Source organism: Myotis nattereri (assembly GCF_964212035.1).
Source record: "Myotis nattereri genome assembly, chromosome: 3".
Lineage (NCBI taxonomy): Eukaryota > Metazoa > Chordata > Mammalia > Chiroptera > Vespertilionidae > Myotis > Myotis nattereri.
The window spans coordinates 18,675,412-18,701,932 of record NC_138077.1 but is presented as its reverse complement, the minus strand read 5'-3'; the positions used below and the strand labels follow the sequence as shown (position 1 = coordinate 18,701,932).

The following is a 26,521-nucleotide window of genomic DNA, read 5'->3' as shown; positions in this document are numbered from 1 at the left end:
ATTTTAGGAAACATGGTTTTACAAACAGCTTGTCCATCTTCTAGGGAAGCAAATAAGCATTTTTGCATAATAAAGGAGTGCATAGGGCTACAGGATACTAGAAGACATTCACGAATAAGATGAATCTGCCTCACCCAAATTTGCTGAAACTTTAGCAGGTGATTTTATGGGAACAAAGTTACAAATATTAGTTTTACATATGTTAAATATAAAAATAAAAATATATTACCTTCAGCCCTAACTGGTCTTGCTCAGTGGATAGAGCATCAGCCTGTGGACTGAAAGGTCTCGGGTTTGATTCTGGTCAAGGCCACATGCCCGGTTGCAGGCTCGATCCCCAGTAGGGGGCATGCAGGAGGCAGCTGATCAATGATTCTCTCTTATCATTGATGTTTCTGTCTCTCCTTCTCCCCTCCTATTTGAAATAAATAAATATATATTAAAAACATATATTACCTTTAGCTTAAAATATGTATATCTATGATTAGTAATGGACCTTTTTTCATTTTTCATTAATTATTCTTTGTAAATAAGTTTTTCAACCCATTCATTTCAAATAACTAGAAGTTGTTTATTGCAAAATGTGCTCAAGGATCCCAAGGAATCAATGAATGTTTGTAATTAAGTATTTCACCTGCTCCTTCCCTTAAAAAGGGTTTTTTTTGTGTGTGTGCCCTTATTGTTGAATTTTAATAGTTCTTTGTATATTTTGGATAACAGCTCTTTTTCAGATGTGTCTTTTGCAAATATTTTCTCCCATTCTGTGATTTGTGTTCTATATCTTGGCATCATCTTTCACCAAACAAAAGTTTTTAATTTTAGTTAAGTCCAGTTTATCAACTATTTCTTTCATGGATCATGTCTTTGATGTTGTATCTAAAAAGGCAAAAACATACCCAAAGTCATCTAGGTCTTCTCCTATGTTATCTACTAGGAGTTTTGTAGTTTCACATTTTATATTTAGTTCTATGATTCATTTTAAGTTAATTTTTGTAACAGGTGTAAGGTCTGTGTCTAGATTTATTTTTTGGCATGTCCAGTAGATGTCCAGTGCTTTAGCACCACTTGAGGAGACTACCTTTGCTCCTATGCACTGCTTTTGTGTCTTTGTCAAAAATCAGGTGGCTATATTAGTGTGGATATATTCCTGGACTTTCTACTCTATTCGATTGATCTACTTGTCTCTTCTTTTGCCAATATAACACTGTTTTGATTACTGTAACTTTTATAGTAAGTCTTGAAGTCAGATAACATCAGTCCTCCCACTACATTCTGCTCCTTCAATATTGTGTTGACTCTTCTGGGTCATTTGCCTCTCCATATAACCTTTAAAATCAGGTTGTTGTTATGTTTCTCTTTTCATGTGAATAATTCAACTCAGTTTTTTTTTTTTCACTTTGGTTGCCTGGAAAATCAGTGTAAGGCATATCAGCTCAGTCACTGGAATTCTGTTTATCCTTATGGTTGGAAAATTTGATTTTCTTCTCTAATTCTTGTTTTTCTATTTTTATTTAATTTTATTTTATGAATCATATTACTTAAATGCAATAAATATAAAAATGAATGACACAGTCAATCCAATTTTAATATTCTCCATTGTTCACCTGCCTCTCAATGATGGAGACCTTCTTGTCAATAACTTGGGAGCTAAGAATATGATTACCAGTCTCTCCTTCAACCAATGCATTTCATTCTTGGTTTCTGTGAATTAGGGAAGGAGTCACTCTTCTTCACAAGACAAGAGGGAAATTAGACTTCTGGGTGATCAGCCTTTTCAAGTGGGATGTTGGCTTACAGGCTCATATTAACAAAGTCCTCAAGAACCCTGATTTTCTCTGATTTAAGTACTGTCGTTGCATCGATGAGATTCCTCACATTCTGTTCTTTAAGCCTGCATTCTCTTGGTGTGCAGAAACCTGAGCTGGTTCTTCACTGATAACATGCACCATATGCTCCAAAACCACCCCGCAAGATATGCAGAACAGACAACTGCTTTAAATGTCTGTTTAGACATGTTCCCTTTCAAAGGATAGAGCAAATTCAGTGCAATACCAAACATTGGTGAGCTACTGGTAAAGATAAATAAAAAATTAATTCACTTATTTTCCTAATTAAAATGTGGGTACCTCTACCCAATCTCAACCTTCTGGTATGTTTCTTCATTATTTCTAGTGAAATAAAATAGCTACTAATACTAGTAAACACTTTGAGCACGTGCTATGCGCCCCCACACTGTACTATTTTACATGCGTTTCACGTAATCTTCTTAACAGTATTATAAAATGTTGGTGTCATTTTACTCTTCAGGTGAAGAAACGGATGCACAAGAACATTAAGTTCACTTCCTAGATACCAACCTAATAACTGGAAAGCAAGAATTTGAATCCAAGTAGACTCTAAACTACTCAGTCTGTATTCTTAATCACTTAATAAATGACCTCTATCTAGTTCCAAACTATTTTTAACTACTTGAATATACTTCAAATAATCTCCCCCCCCCCAAAAAAAAAACCCACTATGATTTAAAATCACTTGTATTGAAGCTATACGTATGACCAACATTCATTAACATTTTGCATGGCATTTCTTCTTCTTTAAAATTCTTCCCTAGAAAGCTCATACTCTTCCTTTAAGTCTCCAGATCCCTCAGTGGAGTCAACCTCTCCTCCTTCAGACAGAATTTGTTGCCTTGTCTTCCATGATTACTTAATAACTTGCTCATACCTGGTGATAGAACTTAATCCCATAACTACAAAACTACTTTTAAGGCAGCTTGGCTGTTCAATTTCTTTGGTACCTCGTAGGGGCTAAATATATTCTTCTGAGATAAACATATTAGGATTCCTCAAGCATCCCCCGCCCCTGCAAATAATCATTCTGGGAATAAATTCAAGAATAGAGAATGACTACACTTTTTGGAGCAAGAGGAAGAATAAATGCATATAATTTATGTATAACTAGAACAAGCTAAATCTCAAAGAGATGGAAGAAACTGTTGAAGCCATATCTATTCCCTATCCTACAGCAATATACTTCTGAAGATAATATCTCACAAAAGAACATAATTCATCAAGAATACCTTTCCACACTTCGCAAGAATTAAGGATCTGCACAGGATTCTGCTCATCTTCACAGCAAAGCCCTGGGTTTGAGGCCTCCCTAGATCACATCAAACGCCAACACTGACATCTGCTGGAAATGTTCACTGCCCACATTTTCCGCAGTTAGCTTAAAAAAAAAAAAAAAGTGCACAGAAACAAGATGATAAGTAGCTACTTAAAAACTACCTCAGAACCCAAACAACGAACTAAAATATCAAGAATATGTGAGTGTGAACCATCTTGGGCCTTCCTTTTCATGAGAATCTAAGCTTGCCAAACAAATTTTGAAGGTAAACATGACCATAGATTGATGACTCTGAACTGGGCCCAAAAATGTATTTGATTTTTTTTAAAAAGCAAAATAGGATATATATTTCTGTAGGTGAGGGATCCAGTGACTTTCCATTTCACGTTTCATAAATAGCACAGTTTGTTCTCTGTGGATCAGAGAAAAGACGAAATTACTTCGAGGCCCCCGTTTCCCTGGGCGTGGAGAACAGTAGTGAGACGTGGCTTGTTGCTGCAGTTTGGGTTTTATTGTCCGTTCTCCTGCGTTTCCTTTTTGCTGTCTCACTTGTGAGACTAATTAAGCGTTTGAGAAAGAGTCAAAGTCAAGAAGAATATAGTTTCCTCTACTGTTTATTTATAACTTTAAGTGTAATTAGATGTAAAATATTCCTTTCTACACTTATTTTTCTCATTTATTGAAATTTTTTGGTAAAGGGAAAAATTCTGTGACCCAAGGAAATCATTTTGTTTTATTTTTTTAAAAAAACACACACACCAAACCAGTATATTTGTAATTATTATCTGTAAAAATTAACTCCTAGCTTCCTAGCATGAGTCTTTCATGCCAAGAGATGTTAATATTTTCTTCTACATTTACTTCATACCTTTTTTATTCCTTTTTGCTTTTCTGCTTTTTGTAAACATTTTAATTGTGAAATATAGCGAGTATACAAAAAAGTACATAGAACACACATGTACAGTTTAACACATTATAATAAAAGGAACACTTATGTAAACCGTCACTCAGATCAAGAAATACAGCATTGGCGCTCATGCTGACAAACATCCTAGTTGTCCCTTCTCAATTACAATCCCAACCCTGGCTGTCCTTTACATTTAACGCCTAAATATACATCTCTAAATACTATAATGTTGCTGGAATTTTAATTTTATATAACAGTGTCACAGTGATTTTTTTTATGTTTTACTTTATTTGGTCAACATTCTGTGTTGCACGTAGCTTGATTAGCTTATATTCACTGCTCAATATTTTTCTGTTTTATGGCTATATTACTATTTGTTCATCTAACCTATTGTTGATGAATACTTTGGTTATTTCTGGTTTGGGGAAGTTTCTAAAAACGCTTCTCTATGCCCGTCCCATGGTACATTTGCAGACATTTTTGTTAGATATAAACCTAGGAGTGGATTTGCTGGTTCATAGGTTATATGGGTCTTCAACTTCAGTTACATTAAATCCTTTTACAAAGTGGTCTATCAATTTGTATTCTACTCCGAAGTGTATGAGTGTTTCATTTGCTTCACATTCTTGCCAACACTTGACATGGTCAGACTTTTTCATTTTAGCAATTGGAGTGGGTTTGTAGTAGCATCTCATTTTATTTTTAACTTGCATTGAATATCCTCTTTTAGAAAATATCTGGATAAATCCCTTGCTTGTTTTACTAATGGGCTGTCAGTCTTTTTTCTTACAACTTTCTAAAAGGTTTTTTTAAAAAATAATCTCATTTATTTGACCTCTGTTGGTGGTCCTATGAATGTTTCTTAATGTTATCATTTGTTGAACAGTAAAATTTATTGAATTGAATTACATAAATGACTTTGGAGTGAATGCTTCTTAAATCTGAGGTTCTTCAAGCAAGTGGATAGATAGATGATAGATAGATAGATAGATAGATAGATAGATAGATAGATGATAGATAGATAGATAGATAGATAGATAGATAGATAGATAGATAAAAATAAAGCCTATTGGGAAACTACATGTCTTCAGATATGGTTCCCATTGTGAGCTGATCCTATCCTCACAGAGATTCTAAAACACTTAAGATTCAACCTGATAAACGGGAGTTTATTTATATCCCTATTAAATTCCCATTCTCTTTCCATCAATCCTATGGCTTTCCAACGGGTCACACACAAAATTCAGAGTCATACTTGTCTGCTTCCTCTTTCTATTTTCCCTCCATATCCAGTCAATTACAAATCCCACTCCTTTCAATCTCTGTATTTTATGTTTCTTACTATCCCTTTAGAAGCCAGTAATATGCACCTCTTGCATCTCCAATTGTGTAGGAAGCACAGCTGATTGACAGTCCAGCTTTTCCATCCTGAATCCAACATGCATTCATGCCATTTTTCGTAAGCCGCTTCTTTTTTTAAATTTATTTTTATTATAGAGCAGTGAGAAATGAAGATTTTTATAAAAATTAATATTTTTAGCAATAAGTTTTTAATTGAGATATAATTGACATGTATCATTATATAATTGTTAGGTATACAACATAATGATTCAATATTTATATATATTGCAAAATGACCACCAGAGTGAGTCTAGTTAATATTCATCACCACACATAGTTACAATTTTTCCTTCTCAAGAGAACTTTTAAAATCTACTCTCTTAACTTTCAAATATACAATAAAGTGTTACTAACATAGTCACCACGCTGTATATTAGATCCCAAGGATTTCTTTTTAACAGGAAGTTTATACCTTTTGATCACCTTCACCCATTTAGCCCACCCCCAACCTTGACTTCTGGCAACTACAATGTGTTCTCTGTATCTATGAGTTAAGCTTTGCTATATTCTTGATTTTAGATTCCACATATAAGTGAGATCATATGATATTTTTCTTTGTCTGACTTATTTCACTTAGCATAATGCTCTCAGGATCCATCTATATTGTCATGAATGGCGAGATTTTATTTTTTTCATGACTGAATAATACTTTATCATGTAAACAGGGATAAGGAAATGTAGGTTTGGGTATTGTGCAATTACAGAAGGCAAATGGTAATGTTCTCCTTTATCCTTATGAGCATGATAAAACATTTATTTATTTATTTATTTATTTATTTATTTATTTATTTATTTATGATGTATGTATTTATGTATGTATTTATGTATTTATCTACCTATAATAATAAAAGAGTTATATGCTAATTAAACCGGACAGCCAAATGACCTTCTGGATGTCATTCAGACAACCTTCTGGAACGACCAGTAGGTGGGGCCAGCGAGCCTGCGCCACCAGGCCAGCCATGGCATCCCGGCGACCCCCTTTCCACAGAGGCAGCGGGAGAGGCCGTGGTGCGAGCCTGGTCCCGGGCCCAGTGTTGCCCTGTCTGCAGAGGCAGGGAGACGAGGTGGTGCAGTCCCGGAGCCGCTGCAGAGGCTGGATGGGCTGCAACTGTGGTGCCTCTACCTCCCACAGCCCCTCCCACAGCTGACCTGGCCCCAGATGCCTCTCCACCAGTGGGCAGGGCCAGCGCTAAGAGGCAGGGAGCCCCGCTTCTGGTTGAGTCACACTCCCCACAGCCCCCCAAGCCAGAAGCCGGCTCACTGCTGGCGAGCGAAGCAGAGGTGGTGTGAGCTTCTCCCACCTCCCTGGTAGGCAGGTGGTAAGGAGCAAGGTGTCCTGGACTTCGAGAGCCCCGGACTGCGAGAGGGATGTCTATGTTCCAGCTTAGGCCTGATCCCCAGGGGATCCTGGGCTGTGAGAGAGCACAGGCCGGGCTGAGGTCCTCTCCCACCCCCAGTGCACAAATTTCGTGCACTGGGCCTCTAGTTAAGTATAGTTTTTATTGATTTCAGAGAAGAAAGGAGAGGGAGAGAGAGATAGAAACATCAATGATCAGAGAGAATCATTGATCAGCTGCCTCCTGCACACCCCCTATCCGGGGATTGAGCCCACAACCCGGCCATGTGCCCTGACCAGGAATAGAACCCTGACCTCCTGATTCATAGGTAGACCATCCACCACTGAGCAACACCAGCCGGGCTGATATAAGTTTTAGAAGGTTGCATGACACTGAAATGAGAGGAAAAATTGTAAAGCTAGGGGATTTTATGTTCCCTAGACTCTTCTTCTGGGTCTGTCTCCTCCATTGTTCCTTAGGATGACCTTTCTCTCTCCTTCCCCACACAGCCTGCCTTGAGTATATCACCCACCAGATTTACTACAGCTATTTGTTGAAACATATATCTTCCCAACTCTTCTTTGGGTTCCTTGAGCATGGAGACTGGTTCAGAGCAATCTTACTGTTCTCAGTGTCCACCATGGTGCTTGGCACAGATTGGCATTCTCTAAATTCTTACAAAAGAAAGGACGGGGGATAAAAGGTAAAGAAAGGGTGGGAGAGAGAGGGGTGGAAAGAGAGAGGGGACAGAAATAAGCTAATATGAATTTAAGTCATTTTCCCATAAAGTCTCTTATAAAGTATTTAAATCTCATTAACCAGAGAATGAAAAATGTCATCTCTTATTCAGGGGTTGTTAATGAGCAGTGAACAGGTGGGAGAACTGTTTGTAGGGAAATAGAGTGGCTTCCAGGCCCTTTTAAGTCACATCAGATGAAATAATTGTTCAATACATCTTTTCATGTGCCTTTCCAAAACGAGGGATCTGCTGGGAGCCGAGAAAGCCAAAAAGCATGATCAGAGCTCAGAGCCTTGTGCAGTAATATAATGGGAGGAGGGAGGAAAACAAAGGGACCACATAATTAAAACAAGATAAGGACATTCAAAAGCATTCAGACTGCAGGTGAATATTCTGTACGAATCCATTTCCACTGCAATTCTTATAATTCATTCATAAGTAATTGGCTTATGTTCCTCCTCTGCTCCGCTGTTGATGGTAATGAACCCACAGGCCTTAGGCGCCTGGGAAAAGGAGCAAATACATAAATAAAAACATTTCAGCTGATGATAGGAAACGGCATTTGCATGCAAGGCAACAATCTTTGAATGTCTGACTTAGGAATATTTTAAAGAGTATGGAAAGATTGTGACTATATGCTCTCTCACTCACCACAGACTCCTTATAAGAATACATTCATAAGGTATACCACACCAATCAGAATATTTTTTTCCTACATTATCTTCTCTAGAGACAATGGGTTAGGTAATCACATTTGTTTTCGTATTCAAGAAGGGAGGGAAGTTTTAATTAAACACTTCCAAATTACTCTACTTGGTGGTACAATAAAGGGAGTGTGGAGTGGGCTGCGGCCTGGGAAATACCAGCTCATTTCTCCAGATTATTTTTTAAAAAATGGAAAATATTGAGATTCTATTCATCTTTCTAGATAATCAGCAGTTGCATTGTTTTGACAGCCTGAAAAGTAGAGTTGGGTAGAATATTCCCACTTTGCATTTTCTATGGAGGCCAGTGCCTCCCAACTGCAGAACTTGGTCCTAAGGCAGCAAGCGCCACACAGAGAGGGACTAAGACTGGCTCCTGCTGGTAAGAAAGTACCTTTTCTTTGGGGAGATTCAGAGTTGTCAACAATGAGCCTGTAATATCAGGAAGAATAAAAAAGTAATGAAATAGTGGTCAAAGCAATAAGCTCTAAGAAAATAGAGCAAGAAATAAAGTTGCATTCATGGTGTCAGGAGGGAAAAGAATGCTTCTGTGTGCAGTGGCATTTAAGTTAGTGGAAAGGACGAGGTGACATGTGACAGGAAAGATGGCTGAAAGGGTATGCAACCATAGTGAGGTTAGACCGTCCTGTCATCCAGGTTTCCGAGCAAATGTCACCTCCTTGGAGAGCAGCACCTGGTCCTCATCTCCTTGGTTAATATAGTGACCCTGCTAGCAAATTTGTCTTAAGGTCTGTTGCACACACTTCGTTGTCTTTCACAATCAAATTATAATAAATGTATATTAACCAATTGTGATGAATTAGGGTACCTGTTGGAGAGAGGGGAGGGAGAAGGGATAACCACTAAATAGATTGACATATTAATTAATTTTAAATAGAAATGTGTGCTATAAATAATATGTATACAGGGGATGATATGATCACACAGAAACTAGGTATAATTTTAGAGATTTAAGACCAAAGATTATTATAAGAGGAGTTTTGTTAGCATTGTTTTATTAGTCTTCCATAAAACAACATACATTTTTTACATAATTTGGCAAGACATCATGCTTTACAGTGCATTTTTATATTCTAAATTTGACAAACTTACTTAAATGGTGAGTGGTCTATGAAACAATGAAAATGAATTCAAAGTAAAAAATAAAGGAAAATGATATGAAATAATTTAAATGAAAAACAATAAATATTTACTAAAACAAATAGTAATTTTGAAAACTTAGAGTAGTTAAAAAGTACCATATAATCCTGCCACTAAAATTACTTTCCCATGTAATTAAATAATTTTCAGAAAATGGCTTTTAAGCACATAACTCGATAATACTTTGCTTAGTTATTAATTAATGATTGAAACAAAAACTGTTCTTGGTTTTAGTATTGTTAAAAATGCTGAAATAAACATGTATTCATAAATAGTTTTTAATATTCAATTTTTAAGGATACTAGGAGTTGGATAATGAGTAGGGTAGTTATATTATTGTATTCGAGAGGGTGGTTTTCATTTAATCGCATTCTAATTGTTTTGTGTCATACCTAAAGGGTTTGAGACAAGTGTGAGAGGTTGGAAATACTACCTCAGGGGGCTTTCAGTGTTCTGTATATCTTTCTATAGGCATTACTCTGAGCAGTTCTTGCCATTCAATCTTCCCAGAGCCTAGCATGGTGCCTGGCATGAAACTCGATTTTTAATGTGTTTATGGAACTGAGTAGTGCTAATACAAGCACCTAAAAAAGCCTATGATAAAATATTGTATGGCAGTATATCAGTGCTGCTCCAATGTAATTAGAAATATTATTTCAATAAATATAATAACATACTTTAAATACTTTAACAGCACAGTTTTCATGAGGATGCTTGCATCTGTTCTATTATTTGTTCTTGAGCACAATTGAAATAAAAGGGGAATTCAACTAGTTAATCTTGGTTACATTCAAACAGTCACTTTCAATTTGACATGGGTTGTGGTCTGTGATCATACCATGCGGGAACATGAAATAAACATTTTCAGAGTGAGTCAGAAGGACTTTGTTCTACTTTTGAGATATTCACTACATGTGCAGCAATGGGCAGGACCTGTTGTGGTGGCAAATTACAGGGAGAAAAAAATATCACTGCTGAACAGGAAAGAGAGATAGTGTGGATATGGCTGCTTTGAAAGGGATGTGTAACCCAAGAACTAGGATGAAAATTGAAGATTAAGTGCAGTAATTAGCAAAATGGGTAATGACAAAATAGCAATCATAGTTGATATGTGTCCATTGCTTGCTATATGTCAGGCACTGTTCTAGGCACTTTATTCTTATATTAACCCAGTGGTTGCCTTCATAGCAATGAAATCAGAATGTGTTAGGTTAGGGACCAAGCATCGATAATGCTTAAAAATCCCCCAGGTAATTCCAATCTGCAGCAGAGACTGGGAACCACTCAACGGTCCTGCAAGGTACATACTCGCATTACTATTTCCATCTTCTCGGGGTGGAAACTGAGTCAGAAGTTTCCAAGGTCGAAGAGCTGAGAAATGAATCCAGGTGGTCTGATTCCAGAACCCTTGATCTTACCCACCCAGTGGCTCCCGGGCTTCAGTGCCATTTCTAGTGAGCAGCCTAGACATTTATGAGTTGAAGGACGTTTTCAATGCATGTCTTAAAAAAATAATCATTTTAGGAAGTTATAGCCTATTCCTATGCAGTTTGGTTCCTACCTATCTTTACTGTGCACAAAGTTGTCATAACCAGCCCTTTCCTCGGCCCCAATTCCTTAGCCCCTCCTCCCAGATGTTACCAGTTTGCTATATCTCAGAGCCCACACACCAGTGGTTGAACTTGTGAAAGAGGAAGGGGCCCAGGCAGGGGTAAAGCAAAGCAGGGCGAGCAGAGCGGTTCTTCCTATGGTGAGGCCCCGGTGTCCAGGGTTTGACTGCTCCATGGCAATTACTAAGGCTTCTTTTGTTCAGCCTCTGCTCAGGCTTCTAATTCCTCATATGTCTTTCTACCTTCATCTTCAACTTCAAGTTATGTCATACTATGGGACTTCCAGGGGTCTAGGTTTTCTGCTTAGCTTTGCCACTCTTACTCTATGGCTGGGCAAGAGTAAGCTGATCATCTCTTCCAGACTCATGAGCTGTGTGTCATTGTAAATGAACTTGGGAAGTCTGCTTGGCTAAATGTCTGGCTTGACGGCCTGTCATTGCTCTAAGTTTAAGTTCAGTGTGTACTTCTGCGGACTGCCCACCGATTTCCAGGCCTTCAGAGCCACCATCACCGCTGGTTTCTAAGTCCATTATGAACTTGGGTATCCTGTCTGCAATGGACAATCTTGGTCATAGTTATCAAGGTCCAAGCGATTACCTTTTAGTTAGAACTTGTGGCAGGATATCACTCATCCTTTAACCCCCTCATAGCAACTGTTTAGCGCGAGGGCACATTTACTAAGCGGGGCATTGGGCCTGAGGAGTCCCCCAGATATGGGGCCCTCCCAGGAAGCATGTTTTCTTCTGCAGCTTGGATTTGAGGTGTGTTCATCATGACCATGGCCTAGGCATTTGTTGCAATAGTTACAGTTTCTCTCGGGCGAGATTGTGCTCAGTGCAGTGAAATCACACAAGCCCACCCAAAGCTGCAACTTAACCCGGCCACGGAGCTCTTCTCAGTTCCAAGTTCAGGTGCTGAGCACCCCGGGCTGACCCCAGGGGCCAACGTGAGGGAGAGTGGCAGTTAGAATTTACATAGCAACCGGGAGGCTCCCAACCACCGTGCATAAACCCCCTGGTTTATTCTTTATCTGTCAAAAAAAGAATTCTGTTTTGTCATTATGAAACCCAACTGGGGAGAGAAAAAACAACAACTGATCATTCTTGCTTCCGTAAGTCATTTCTGAAAGACCTAAATAAGTTACTAGTAGTAACAGATTTCATCGGTGTTTTAACTGCCACGGCTATTTTTTCTTAAAATGGTAACTTCAAGAGCAGGCTATCCCCACCCCACACTTCCCCGCATTTAATTAGCAAAGGCAAAATATTACCTGAACAAAGAAAACGCTCAGGTAGCAAAAGGGGAGAGAACTGAGGGCCCGATTCCTCAGAAGACAAAAAGGAGATAGTCAGTCCTGTCCCCTGGGTGACCTAGGTCACCGGGCTGGGGTAGGACAGGGCAGCTGAGGATGACGGGTGTCCAGGACAGGTGCAAACAACACTGAGGGAGCTACAGAGGGTGTGAAGGAGGAGAGTTCCTGAACCCCAGGCCTTGGTCAGCCCCAGCACGCATCGGGCTTTTGCTCTTCTGGGGATCAGAACACACAGGACCCAGTGGGTCCAAATGAAGTCCAACTCCTGAGAAGTTTGGAGGGGAACTCTGGGGCATGCGTGGACTCACACAGCCACACTCCGCAGGTAGCTTTAGATTCACCACCCACCCCAAGTGCTGCCAATGCCGCAGCCCCATCTAGGGCCGGCTCCTTGTGAGGACCAACCATGGCCAGAAGGATGTGCCGGAGGCTGGGCCACGGCCAGCAATGACTGCTTTAATCATTTCCATGAGGCCCAGTATCTTTTGGACAGATCAAGAGAACTCTAAACAATCCTTGGGCATTTGAATCACTGTATTTCACATTTTTGGAGCTCGTCCTGATGTTAATAGACTTTGAACATTTAAAGTGGGTGTATTCTAGGCTTTCAAAAGTTTCCAAATTCTTGAAAAATATTATAATATTTTTCCAGAACATATAGAGTACCTCCAATATTAGAGCAACTGCCTCAGACTCACCAGGGAACAGAGTAATAACAATTAATGAAGTAACAAAATCTTGCTGAGTGTCCCACTTAACAGGTACATGTTAAGTGGCTGTTTGCTGTTTGAAGGAAGCGACTCTTCAAAAGAGTGCCTCAGTGAAATAATAGATGGCCACATGTCACTGACCTTCAGGGTCTTTCCAAAGTGGGACCTCTGTGAGGGTCAAGGGTCTGTAATGAAATAATAGCTCTTGCAAATGATACTGTTTCCCAAAGAAGAAACTAAAGACTTCTAAAACACACTCCCGTCCTGTGACTTGAGGACCCCTAGTGGTCACTGTAGTAATAACTCCTTCTGAACACTAAGCATCTGGAGCATATTTCAACACCATTTACAAACGCATGTATATGTTGTGATTAATAAAATTAAATGCACTTAACATGAAAATATTAGGACATTGTTAAAAGAAAGATATCAGAGAGAAACTAAGATGGCGGCATAGATAAACACCAGGAAATAGTCGCCTCACACAATTGAAAAATATCCCAAAGGACGGAGCAAACACCGCCCAGAACAACCAGAAGGCTGGCTGAGTGTAATTTCTACAACTAGAAGAAAAAAAAAGCACGCTGAGAGCCAGAGGAGCTGCGGAGGCTGAGTGCAGAGGTACGGCGGCAGCTCGCGCGCGAGCAGAAAGGGGCTGGCACCTGAGGATGCGGCTGTCTTTTTGAATCACAAGCTCCTGACTGCTCTGAACTCCGGTGCCGGGAAGTCTCTGGGGACCCAGGTCTCATACGGGGAGAGGCTGCTCTGTCAGGCGGCAGCGGGCGAACTTGAGGGCGGCTTTCCCTCAGAGGTGCTTGCAGCCGTTACCCGGACACTGAGACACGCGACTCCGGGCGCAGAGAATCACCATAGCTGCTTTCTCCGCCCTTTGACTCCCTGAGACCCCGCCCCACCCAGGCTGCAGCAGAGGCTTTTGCATGTGAATGTACCTAACTACAGCCCAGCCAGGCAGACCCGGAACTTCCAAGAGAAGGCCCAAGGCCCTGCAGCGGCTTGCATTGCTTCACAGCTGAGCCTCTTCGTGGCTCCTGCTGTGTGGCCTCAGGCAGAGGCTGAATTAGCACCTCCTTAGATCCAGGAGCCACTGTACCCAGTGGTCAGAGGGGGACCATTCTCCCACTTCAGACACAGCTGATTCCCACAGCCAATTGGACTGGAGGTCAGTTCCTCCCAGTGATCCTACAACAACCAAGGCACCAAGAGTGCACCAAGAGTGTCCACCCCAGGTAACTGGGGAGGCTGAGCTACTGGGCCCTACAGGACACCTGGCGCGCAGGGCCACTCTATCAACACAGGGAAGCAGCCAAAATGCAGAGACAAAGAAACAGGTCACAAATGGCAGAAACGGAGGAAAGCAAACGACTGGATATAGAGTTCAAGGCCACGTTTATAAGGTTTTTCAAGAATTTTATGGAAACCGCCGATAAATTTAATGAATCCCTCAAGGAGTATAGTGAGACCATGGAGGACATGAAAAAGGACCAACTAGAAATTAAGCATACACTGACTGAAATAAAGAATAATTTACAGAGATCCAACAGCAGACAAGAGGATCCCAAGAATCAAGTCAAAGATTTGAAATACAAAGAAACAAAAAATACCCAACCGAAAAAGAAAAAAGAAAAGAGATTCAAAAAATATGAAGACAGTGTAAGGAACCTCTGGGACAACTTCAAGCGTACCAACATCAGAATTATAGGGGTACCAGAAGGAGAGAGAGGGCAAGATATTGAAAACCTTTTTGAAGAAATAATGACAGAAAACTTCCCCCACCTGGTGAAAGAAATGGACCTACAAGTCCAGGAAGTGCAGAGAACCCCAAACAAAAGGAATCCAAAGAGGACCACACCAAGACACATCATAATTAAAATGCCAAGAGCAAAAGATAAAGAGAGAATCTTAAAAGCAGCAAGAGAAAGACAGTCAGTTACCTACAAGGGAGTACCCATTCGACTGTCAGCTGATTTCTCAACAGAAACCATGCAGGCCAGAAGAGAGTGGCAAGAAATATTCAAAGAGATGAATAGCAAGAACCTGCAACCAAGATTACTTTATCCAGCAAAGCTATCGTTCAGAATGGAAGGTCAGATAAAGAGCTTCACGGATAAGAAAAAGCTAAAGGAGTTCATCACCACCAAACCAGCATTATATGAAATGCTGAAAGGTATTCTTTAAGAAGAGGAAGAAGAAAAAGGAACTCTTACCATTTGCCACAGCATGGATGGAACTGGAGAGCGGATAAATACCACAGGATCTCACTCATTTGTGGAATATAATGAATAACATAAACTGATGAACAAGGACTGATCCAGAGACGGAGAGGCTTTGATTGGACTGTCTGGCCTTGGAGGGAAAGTAGGGGAGGGGTGGGGACAAGGGGGAAAGATCAACTAAAGGACTTATATGCAAGCATATAGGCCTAACCAATGGACACGGACAACGGGGGGGTGAGGGGATGAGCGGGGGGGGGGGGGAGAGAGGGTACACATATGTAATATCTTAATCAATAAAAAATATAAGGAAAAAAAAAGAACTAAAAAAAAAAAGAAAAAGGTTAAGGGATAAGCAACAAAACAAAACAAGAAAACAAAACCTTCTCAGACCCAGACAACAGTATGATGATTACCAGCGTTTTAGGAAGGTGGGAGGTGGGGAGGCAGAAGAGGGTAAAGGGGGGATAAATGGTGATGGAAGGAGACTTGAGTTTGGGTGGTGAACACACAATACAATATACATATGATGTATTGCAGACCCGAAACTTATATAATTTTATTAACCAATGTCACCCCAATAAATTCTATAAAATTATTTTTTGAAAAGACCTTACTTGGCCACCTGTGACCAGGAGCTGCAGTCCCTTGGTCAGGACTTTCCCCGACCTCCTTTCGTTTTTCCTCTTTGATGTCTTTAATTTCGTTTGGGCTTTATCCACCAGGTGTCTAAAGAGGGACGTTAGAAGTTACAGGGTTAGATGGTCCTCAGCACTTTAACTCTTCTCTCCCAGAGAAGGACCTCCTCTTCCAGGATTGCCATTAATCTCCAATGGCCCTGAATGGTTCATGTATCCAACCATGTGTTCCCAGGGGCCCAGATACCCTGGCCGGCTTAGGTCACACTTCTCTGAGTATCGGAGAGGAGAAGTTGCCTGGTATGTATTCCACAGCTAGTAGATGACAACTGGGATTGGAATCCAGGCGCCTTTCAAACAATCACTCTGCCTTAACTTGTACTTTTCTATTGAAACTGCTTCCTGGTTTGTTTCCTTAATTTGCTGTGAAAAACCCATTATCCTCACTTTTAAGTAAAAACAATAAAAAAAAAAAAGAAAGATATCAAAGTTACTGCCACTAATTGGAGAGCCGGATGTTTTGCTGTGACACTAAAATAAAGCTGTAAAGCCCAGCTTTAGAGAATCATCACTTAGGGCAGCTGCTCTCTTGTTGATAAGCAGCACCTTGAGTAGTTGGGTCTACTCAGGATAACAGGAATGTTCGTTAGAACTCAACCAGGAACAGAATTGTATTAATTATAAATATCAGACTAACATTATTGCAAGTTTAGAAGATCATTGACCTGCAAGGGGAATTTGCAGCTTTGACCAAATACCAAGCGGCACAGTCACAGACAGTGCACTACCTGATCAAATTAGAACATTTTTCCACATTGCAACTCTGGCTTTCACTGGCCGTCTCTGGAAACAGAAAGCCAACACCATATGGAAAACGTGGCCTCAGTTCAACCAAGTTTTTAATTCACCCTTTAAAAAATTCACGCAAACACACACAAAGGCACTATCAAGAGTGAGTTATGGCCTGGCCGGTGTGGCTCAGTGGTTGAACATTGAACTATGAACTAGGAGGTCATGATTTAATTCCTGGTCAGGGCACATGCTAGGGTTGCAGACTTGATCTGCAGTGGAGGGCATGCTGGAGGCAAATGATCAATCATTCTCATCATTGATATTTCTTTCTCCCTCTCCCTTCTCTGAAATCAATTAAAAAATATATATATTTTAAAAAGAGTGAGTTATGTCATGCCTTGGCTCAGCTGTGTGTGTGTGTGTGTGTGTGTGTGTGTGTGTGTGTGTGTGTGAACTCTCTGGTCCCTCTAAATTAAGTGTAATCACTCTGTCTTTATTGAAATATTCTCTTAAATTGCCTGATTTCCAGTGTTAGTAGACTCCTGGGGGAGTCGGGCAAGTAAAGTGTCTTTAATAGAAAGACAGTGATCTAGAATTAATAAGACAATTTCTTTTTTCTCTTATAGTTTCCCCGCTACACCTAAAGTCCTACCACACGGCACTTAGAGTGTCAGGGGAGGGGAGGGCAAGATCTCCCAGGAAGCGATGGGTGTAGGATGGCAACACATCAGGATTCACATTCTCATTTCTGGTATCAAAGGAGGGTCAGCGAGAAAGACAATGATGCATCACCTTCCTTGCAGTCAGTTAAAACCGGATGATGCATTTTCATAACGATGCGTTCGTAAAGACAGACAGACACACACACACACACACACACACACACACACGTATGTGAAAGGCGCAAAAAAAATTTACTCTTCAATCTCAGAGACACAAAGATACTTAAGAAAGAGAAGTTTTATTAGGGCAATTTCACTTTATTTTTCCATACAGCAAAGTCAACTACTGCGGTAATAATAAAAGAAGCGTAAAACAAATCGCAGCCCAAGACAAAATACATAATTGTAAGCAACTACAAGCAGAAAGTAAGTTGTGATTACATAAGAGTAAAAGCAAGCACATCTGTCCTGTCAGCAGATGAAAGGGGTGGGGTTTCCGGTAAGTGCAACGCGGGAGCCAGCGGGAGCGAGGGCTGGCTACACAGATTCCTTAAACAAGTGCCCCTGACCACATTCACTTTTTGAGTGCTTCTGAGTTGCAAATTAGAACCATGAACTTTGAACTGTGTTTTACCTTTTCACCTGCTGAAAGAACAGGCTTGCTACAGCAATTAAAAAACAATCACAGAACAACTAGAGCTACACTGTGCTGTTGGTTTGCCTGTTTATAGTTTCAATTTTGTGAAAGTCATTACTTGTTTTGAAGATTGGTGTGTGTGTGTGTGTGTGTGTGTGTGTATGTGTGTGCGCGTGTGAACAATAAACCACTGAAATTGGCAGAAACTGATTAGAATAATAGGTCCTTAGTATAGTTCTTTCTCTCCTTTTTGTTGTTGTTGTTGTAGAAGCTTTAAACATGCAGTAGTTTTGAAAAATGTAAGGAATATCTGATCCATGATTTCACCTTAATGGTTGAAGTACCTGCTATTTTTGGTAATGGTCTTCAGGCAGATTTGGCCCAGTGGAGTTTTTGTCAGTCATGAGATCTCGGAAGGATGGCCTATCTTTCCAGCTGAAAAAATCCTGGCAAACTACAAGCTGTCCACAAAAAGCAAAGCAAATGTTTGAAGGGGTACGGAGTGCTAACTCGGTGCCACTTTTGCAAGCAATTTTGCTCAGTCTCATTTTATTAGCCTTAACAAAACTCCTTGTAATTATAGACGTTTTTATTCAAAATAAGATCTTACTATTATACAGGTTTCTCTCTTTTGACTATATACAGAAGTGCAAAAAGTCAACCTTCTCTCTAGACGTCCCAACATGCTCAATTGCAGCATAATCAACCCTCAAGAGTTTGCACACACGCTTTAATTCTCATTACGTAAACTTTGAGTATTTGGATTATCAACAAAAAGTCCCTTGTTCTATTTATTGATTATGCAGCTTATTTATAACAAGGCCTGATATTCAGGGATTTCAAAAATATTAAACAATACTTTAACATTTGAAATGGATACAGTAGAAAATAAATTTTATTCTAATATCTAGGTTCTAGAGATCCTCTTATAATAACTAATTACAAACAAAATAAATCATCAAAATATTACTCAATTGTCTGCCAGGATTGTTGCGATAGCAACAACTTAACTTCTTACTTAGCAATGATTATATATTTATAAGATATCCATATAAAAGATCTTTGTTCTTTTAATGAAAACTAGACAAGAACTAACAATGACTGACATTCTTACACTTTAATATTAAATCAGTAAAATATAAATCATTTAGTTAACAATAATACGAATATTCATATGACACTACATGTAATTCAAAACTGAGTATGTTATGAAGGAAAAACTACTTTAAAGTTTTTTTTTGTATTTTGAAAAATTCATCAGTAAAATCTAATAAAACAAGAGTCTATAAACTGAAATGGTATTCAATTGTTAATACAAAATGAAATCTAATAAGTGTAGGAAATGAAAAACTACATTTTAACAAGAAAAATAAGTAATATTCTATAATGTAACTAACTACAATAACATGTGAAGTCACCATTACTCTCTTAACACGATTGAAATTACATTGGTATGGGTTCCAACCCGTAATGTAATAATCTAAGGCTTTAATAGATGTACAGTACAATCAGTAAAATCAACACATCAGTCTTATATTAGAAAGCATCTCTCTCAAGCATAAAAACTTGCAGTAAACTTGGAAGTATGGAAAGTTCTACAACTGAACTTTCACCTCTCCCATTCCACACTATAACTACCAGTGACCTGGCCCCTACTTCAGCAGCTGGCAGAACTGCTGACCAGAGCAAAAATACCCTTACTAGCTGCAACACCCAAACCACAAAAAGGGAATTCCTTTGGATGAATCCATTCTTAAAAACTGAATGCACATCTATTTTTTTTTATAATTTTGTAAAAGGCTTTCTAAGGCTATAAGCAGTTAATCTGAACAAAACAAAAGAAATCACATATAAAATCCCCCCAAGTATGTAGCCCACCCCATTGCTAGGTAAATGAAACACCTCCCGTTTTCATATTTTGGTTTATCATGCATCTGATGACAGTGCTGCTTTCTTCTTTGTTTAGAGTCACTATTTTCAACGTGACTGTGGTGAAGCATTTAAGCAAATGTGGAACCATTTTTGCAAAGCATTTATAGTCTTTTGACTTTGACAGAGCTATAAATAGAAGCAAAATAATTTCCTCAAACATTTTTTTGTTATCGTGTCTCAGAAATGGCATATCCCTTTTGAATATCATGTTAGACAGTATAGTATGCATAAATATTACACTACAATGCATTAAAATAATTATATATATATATATATATAATCTATTATATATATCTCCAGTATGTGTGAGTTTATCTGTATTGAGAGAAATTGTGTTGTGCTGTTCTATTGTTACTGTGGTTACATTGGCCATTTCTGAGACAGCTTTGGTTTCCAAAAAAAAGAAAAAAAAAAAGAAAAAAAAGAATGGTGCCCTTTGACTGATTAGTACTAGCAAATAAGCAACAAAAGGTGGCTCTGAAAACAATAACACTGAAGAAATAATACTCTAATTTGATGTACAGTCTATGGCACTTCATGAGAATCCTTTACAACATGGTACTTAAAGCCATGATGTGCTTTAAAAGATACACAGTTGTGGTTTTGCTTGGCACATTCATCTCTGTCAGATCCCTCCCTCGCCGCATCTTACAATCTATTACATTAAAAATATTACTCTTAAACAAAAATGACTGTGCATGCACGCTCTCACCTCTAATGGCAATTTTAAATACAAGGTGCACCTTTGTTATTTGTAAACCTTGAAAGAAATAAACTTATTTTTAAAAAATTATACCTTGGTCTACAGACGTACCAATACATAAGAGAATCGTGGTTACACCATAGTCTGTCTTTTCAAGATGGCATGAATCTATTAGGAAACGAATTAGGTATGCATCTTTTAATGCATAACTCTGTGCTAGAAAAGAAAGACGATGTTGTTCTTTTATAGACAGGTATATCACCTCAGCACGAATATCAATTAAATGTACAAAGTGTACAGGCAACAGTGTGCAGTGGGTTTCCATGTTGTCTTCTCTTCTGGTTAACATGCAATATGTGGATGTCTTGTGGCTGAGGGGTTTTTGTGGGGGTTGCTGGACGGTATATACAATATGGCTAATGACCTCGTCCTTTACTCTAACCAAGCACACTGTCCTTTCCTCTTTAGTATGATCTACAAGGGAAAAAAGACAGAGTTTTTGTTAAAACAGGTGACATCTCAAAACAGTTTCCAATACATACTTACTAGGAAAATTACATTAATTATATTGCTTGAGTTAGTGTGAATGCATGCACATTATAACATCTTCATTTAAAAACAAGAAACACCGCACAAGTACAAGTGGATCTAAATTTGCTGACCTTCTCTATGAGAATACAATGACAGGCAGAGTTTTGTGACATTCTAGACTCTTCTCAAAGACTAAGCTAAAAGTGTAAAACAAATTTGCAGAATCAAGGGACAAAACATAGCTGAGCTCTTTTTTAGCACTGTCGTGGTGGGGCAGAATTTAAATTCATTTTACTTCTCTGCTAAAGTCAATAGGTTTCAAGAGTAATGCTTTGGCTTACAAAATTAAGATCCATGCAACAAGCCCTATTAAACACGATTCACTATACAGATGGTCTCTGACTTACAGATGGTCTCTGACTTACAGATGGGCTCGACTTACATTTCTTTGACTTTGCACTGATGCGGGAATACTAAGCACTCAGTAGAAACCAGCTACTAAGCTATGATGTTGGATAGGTGAGGTTTACTAAATGCATTTTCAACTTATAATGGGCTTAGGGGGACTGAATCCCATCATAAGTCGAGGAGCATCTGTATTTGGGTGCTTGATTAGCACACTATGTGTTTAGAGGGAAAAAAGAATAATACTTTTAACTATTTTGGATCATTTAACATTTGGAGCAATTTTTTCCTACAGCCAAGAAAAAGTAATATCATTCCTCAAGTTCCTCACAAATTTAAGTGAAATAGATTGTACTTGTAAGTAGATCTGTTTTTTATACAAAATTTGTTCTCATCAGAGAGTCTTCACATATTAAAAGCATACTTTAGAATACAACCTTGACAATGAAAGAAACCACCATTTTGTTGCACTCAAAACCAGTTTAGCCCTAGACGGTTTGGCTCAGTGCATAGAGGGTTGGCCTGGGGACTGAAGGGTCCCAGGTTCGATTCTGGTCAAGGGCACATGCCTGGGTTGCTCGATCCCCAGTAGGTGGCATGCAGGAGGCAGCCAATCAATGATTCTCTCTCATCATTGATGTTTCTATCTTTCTCTCCCTCTCCCTTCCTCTCTGAAATCAATAAAAATATATTTAAAAAAAGCTTAAATTTGCAACTCATGGAAAGAACCAATCATTTGTTATATAAATCCTATATAATAAAACCCTAATATGCAAATCAACCAAATGGTGGAACAACTGGTCGCTATGATGCGCACTGACCACCAGGGGGAAGACGCTTAACGTGGGAGCTGCCCCCTGGTGGTCAGTGTGCTTCCACAGGGAGAGCACTGCTCAGCCAGAAGCCAGGCTCTTGGCTGGTGAGTACAGCAACACTAAGGACCCCTTGGGGGATGTCTGCCTGCCAGCTTAGGCCCACTACTGGGAGCGGGCCTAAGGGTGTGGGCCTAAGCTGGTAGGCGGACATCCCCCAAGGGGTCCTGGACTATAAGAGGGCACAGGCCAGGCTGAAGGGCGCCCTCCCCCCAGTGCACAAATGTCATGCACCAGGCCTCTAGTATACTACGAAGAGCCTAAGCTTCAATACAGACAAATCCACTGGTTTGCTAAGTGCTGGACTTAAGGTCATTTGGTATCATTTTTTGCAACCTGGATTATTGCTAAGAAATAGAATATATATATATATATATCTCCAAATGACTATAAAAGCTTGAAACAGATTTTTTAATGTAAAAAGAACTCTTCTTCCAAACCTACATACTACAAATTAATATGCTTATTCAAGTATGTGGCTATTGTTCAGAATAATAAACTTTATTATCAGAACTGCATAGAGAGAGCTTATGAAACAGACAAAACCATTTTCAGTCATTTACTTCATGACTGTAGCATGTCTTTGGTAGTACTTCTCACACAGAGTCCCTCCTTTCTTTCTTAAATCGCTCCCAAATATTTTCTATCCTCCTCTGCATGGGCTCAGCCTTTGCTAGCCTTCATTTTGGGTAATTATCACAAGGGCCTCTGAACTGGTTCTCTGCCGTCTCCTGACAGGGCACTCTGTCCCTTCTCCTGTGAGGCCCCTATCTCCGCTCTTCTCTCTGCGGCCACCTTCTTTGTCCGAATTCTCTTACTTTCTGACTCTGTTGGGAGAGTTGCTCCTTTATCATTGTTCCAAGAAAAATTTATTCAAACCTTTCTTATTTTAATACAGTGTGCTGAAATGTACATCTTGATCTCCTTGCCTATTCATCTTTATCTCATTGACAAGGTCATTAACACACAGTAGCACCAAAAAGTCACTTGCAAATGTGTTAATGAAGAGAAATGAATGAAAGGAAGCAACAGAGAATGATCACCCATCTTATTCACCAGAGGCAGTTTTAAATGTTATGGCTCTTTTAAAATATAAACATAATTACCTAATGTGCTTCTGAGCATATATGCAAACTTGGATGCATGCATACTGAAACAACAACACATGCATATCCTTTAAGCATGGAAAATGACCACCTTTGCAAAGTATCTAAGTCAGTGTGTCTGAAGACAAGCCACAAGACTTTCACATCATTCTTGAGCAATGGCAACATTTTCAGAAATTATATGATCTGCCAAGGTGACTATTTCAAAGTACCTAGAGCTCATTTGGATGTTTAGATGTGTGTATGCATATATATGAGTGTGTGTATATATTTCTTCCTTTTTTTTAATGTGCCTCAGGCATGAAGCAATCTGGCCACCAACACAGGCATCAAGCTAGGATAAACGAAGACCTGTACCTCTGCTTTGCCCCTGACTGATATAAGAGCACCACAACCAAACAGGTGTCTCCTTGCCCATTGCCAAGGGGCTATATAAATTTATTTAAAGTCACACTGTTTGCATTCTAATGATACTGTGAGGTGAAGCATGTTCTCATTTAAGAATATACACTCCCCCACACGCTCCAAAAAATGAGCATCTACAAAAGGGATCAGGAAACTCTTGCCTGTGAGCCAAATACAGCCTATTTGTTGCCTATTTTTTTAAAAAAATATTTTATTGATTTTTTTACAGAGAGGAAGGGAGAGGGATAGAGAGTTAGAAACATTGATCAGCTGCCTCCTGCACACCCCCTACTGGGGATGTGCCCACAGCCAAGGTACATGCCCTTGACTGGGATCGACCCAGGACCCTTCAGTCTGCAGGCCGACGATCTATCCACTGAGCCAAACCGGTCAGGGTATGTTACCTATTTTTGCAAGTAAAGTTTTATTGGAACAGAGCCACACCCTTTCGCTTACATATTGTTTCTTGCAGAGTTGAGTAGCTGTAACAGAAAAGAGTGGTGACAGAAACCACGTGGCACACACAGCCAAAAATATTTACTATGGTCTTTTAAGAAAAAGTTTGCTAGCCCCTAATCGATTTAAGTCATATTTTTTCTTCAGGCCTGTGGTTTATTTCTAATATAAGCTAAAAACAAAATTTCCCTTCCCTAAGTATTATGTGTATTTAAGTGATATAAACATATTACAAGTTTGTATGATAAAATCCCTCATAACCCATCTAAGATAAAAATATGAGCTCTGCATAAGTACTTTCTCTGAAAGTTTGCAAACATTTTCTTAAATGCATTACGTAGATGCTATCGTTAAAAAATACCATCATGAATATATACAATGTATCACATAATAAACTTACTGTTTAGTGATGAAAATTCTACATCTGGGTAACATACTTGTGGCTAGTCAGATGTTCGGCAGATATTATGGGTATCTAGCAAATAAAAAATTATTTAATGAATGATCCATGCAAGCAAGCCAACAATCAAGAGATGAAAACATTTCAATATTAAATTTCTTAAGAAAAGTGACATTCAGCTCTCAGGTGACAGTCCTTATCTGGTCAACAGAACAGTAAGTTAACGTAAACATAATGTCAAAGTAGCAACTCAGTTTTAAAATCTTTGTGTTAAATACTATTCTACCAATGTTATCGGATTTTAAGAAGTAAGAGAAGTAAAACTATCAAAAATTCATGCAGAGCAGTAATTAAAAGAAGCCCTTTTTGTTGGCCTACACACACACACACCCACACCCCCGTGGTTTGAGTTATTCAGTAATCCAAACAGCAAAGTAGAAAATGTCTTGCCTACTTTTGTGCAACCAATTTCTAACATTTTCTTTGGTTCAACTTATGGGATCTAACTTCTTTTCCAATTTAAAATACCGGGTAGGAATTACAGAGGCGTACTTGAAGAGAACTGGGTAAGAGCATAAATTTACATCACAACCTATTTCTGAATCCTGATTGCACCTCTTTTTTTTTTGTATTATAAATGGGCAAGAGAATTAAAAATCTTGAGAGAAAATATAATAAGAAACCAATAGAGAGGTGACTTATTTCAATAGTCCCCAAAGCCAAGAGCTTCCAATATGTAGCCTGATTCTCCCCCAACGCAGAATTACAGCTGCTAACAGGAGTGGCAGCACCAGAGGCGAGGACTCTCAGAGGACTGGAAGCACAGGCTCTAACACTAGTGACCCATTTCCTACCGCGTAACCTTGAGCAAAGCCCTTCATGACTCTCTGCTTAAGTTTCGTCACCTACAAACTGGCACGAATCCCATGTCACAGCAAGGTTGGTGGGAGGATAGTGAGATCACATACATGAAGGCATTTTCGTTGTTGTTTCAATTTAGAGGTCCTAGACTAAGGCAACATATTACAATCCACCGTCTGGAGTGTGAATTAATAGGTCTCACTTTTATTTCCATTTTTCAGCTTGACACCTTTACACAGTTTTACAGCATTGGCAAATGGCACGAAAATGTGCTCCAAGCATAATGAAGCTTCTCATACCATTTTTCCTGCTGCTGCAGGACAGGATGTTGCACCCAACAGTGTAGAAGCATCAGGGATGGGGCTGTCGAAACATACCAAGGACCTTCAACACCACCACTCGATGCAGATGAAGGGCCAGCTATAAACTTCTGCAAGCATGCAGGCTGCATTTTGTGGCATCAGCTATTTCCAGCATCGCTAATGTACTGTAGGCATATACATATGTATGTATATGTAGATATAATATATGTGTGTATATATATATCCATTCCCTTGTCTTTCTTTTGGTTGTAAAACAGTATGAAGACCCAAGATTATGCATGAAATGGTCACAGCACAATGCAAAAAAAGTAAAGTGTCCCCTACAACCCAGGTGGCCAAGGGCATGTTGGAATTTGCTTTGCTATAGTTCTGCTTACACCAGCAATTCTACAGTCATGCATGGTACACACAGGAGAATTTGGCATCATCGATCTACCCCATAAATGGATTGCACTGAATCCATTAAGAAATGCCTGCCATAGATTACTTACTCACATGCTACATATGCACAATCTAGCATTCTTGTAAATGAGTCTGATGTGTTAGCATATATCCAG

At 39.3% G+C, this 26,521-nt stretch overlaps 1 protein-coding gene across 1 annotated transcript in view; it reads right to left on the bottom strand.

Annotated features, from left to right (window-relative positions):
- Positions 1-20,716: 20,716 nt before the first annotated feature.
- The window catches only part of MBNL1 (muscleblind like splicing regulator 1), a 135,858-nt gene continuing 130,053 nt past the window's right edge, over positions 20,717-26,521 (bottom strand). The window contains exons 9-10 of the mRNA XM_081087225.1: positions 24,781-24,855; positions 20,717-21,079 (exon numbers count right to left, since the gene is read on the bottom strand). Coding sequence (XP_080943351.1) covers positions 24,799-24,855 — 57 coding nt within the window. The 3' untranslated portion in view covers positions 20,717-21,079; positions 24,781-24,798. The remainder of the gene's footprint in view (positions 21,080-24,780; positions 24,856-26,521) is intronic.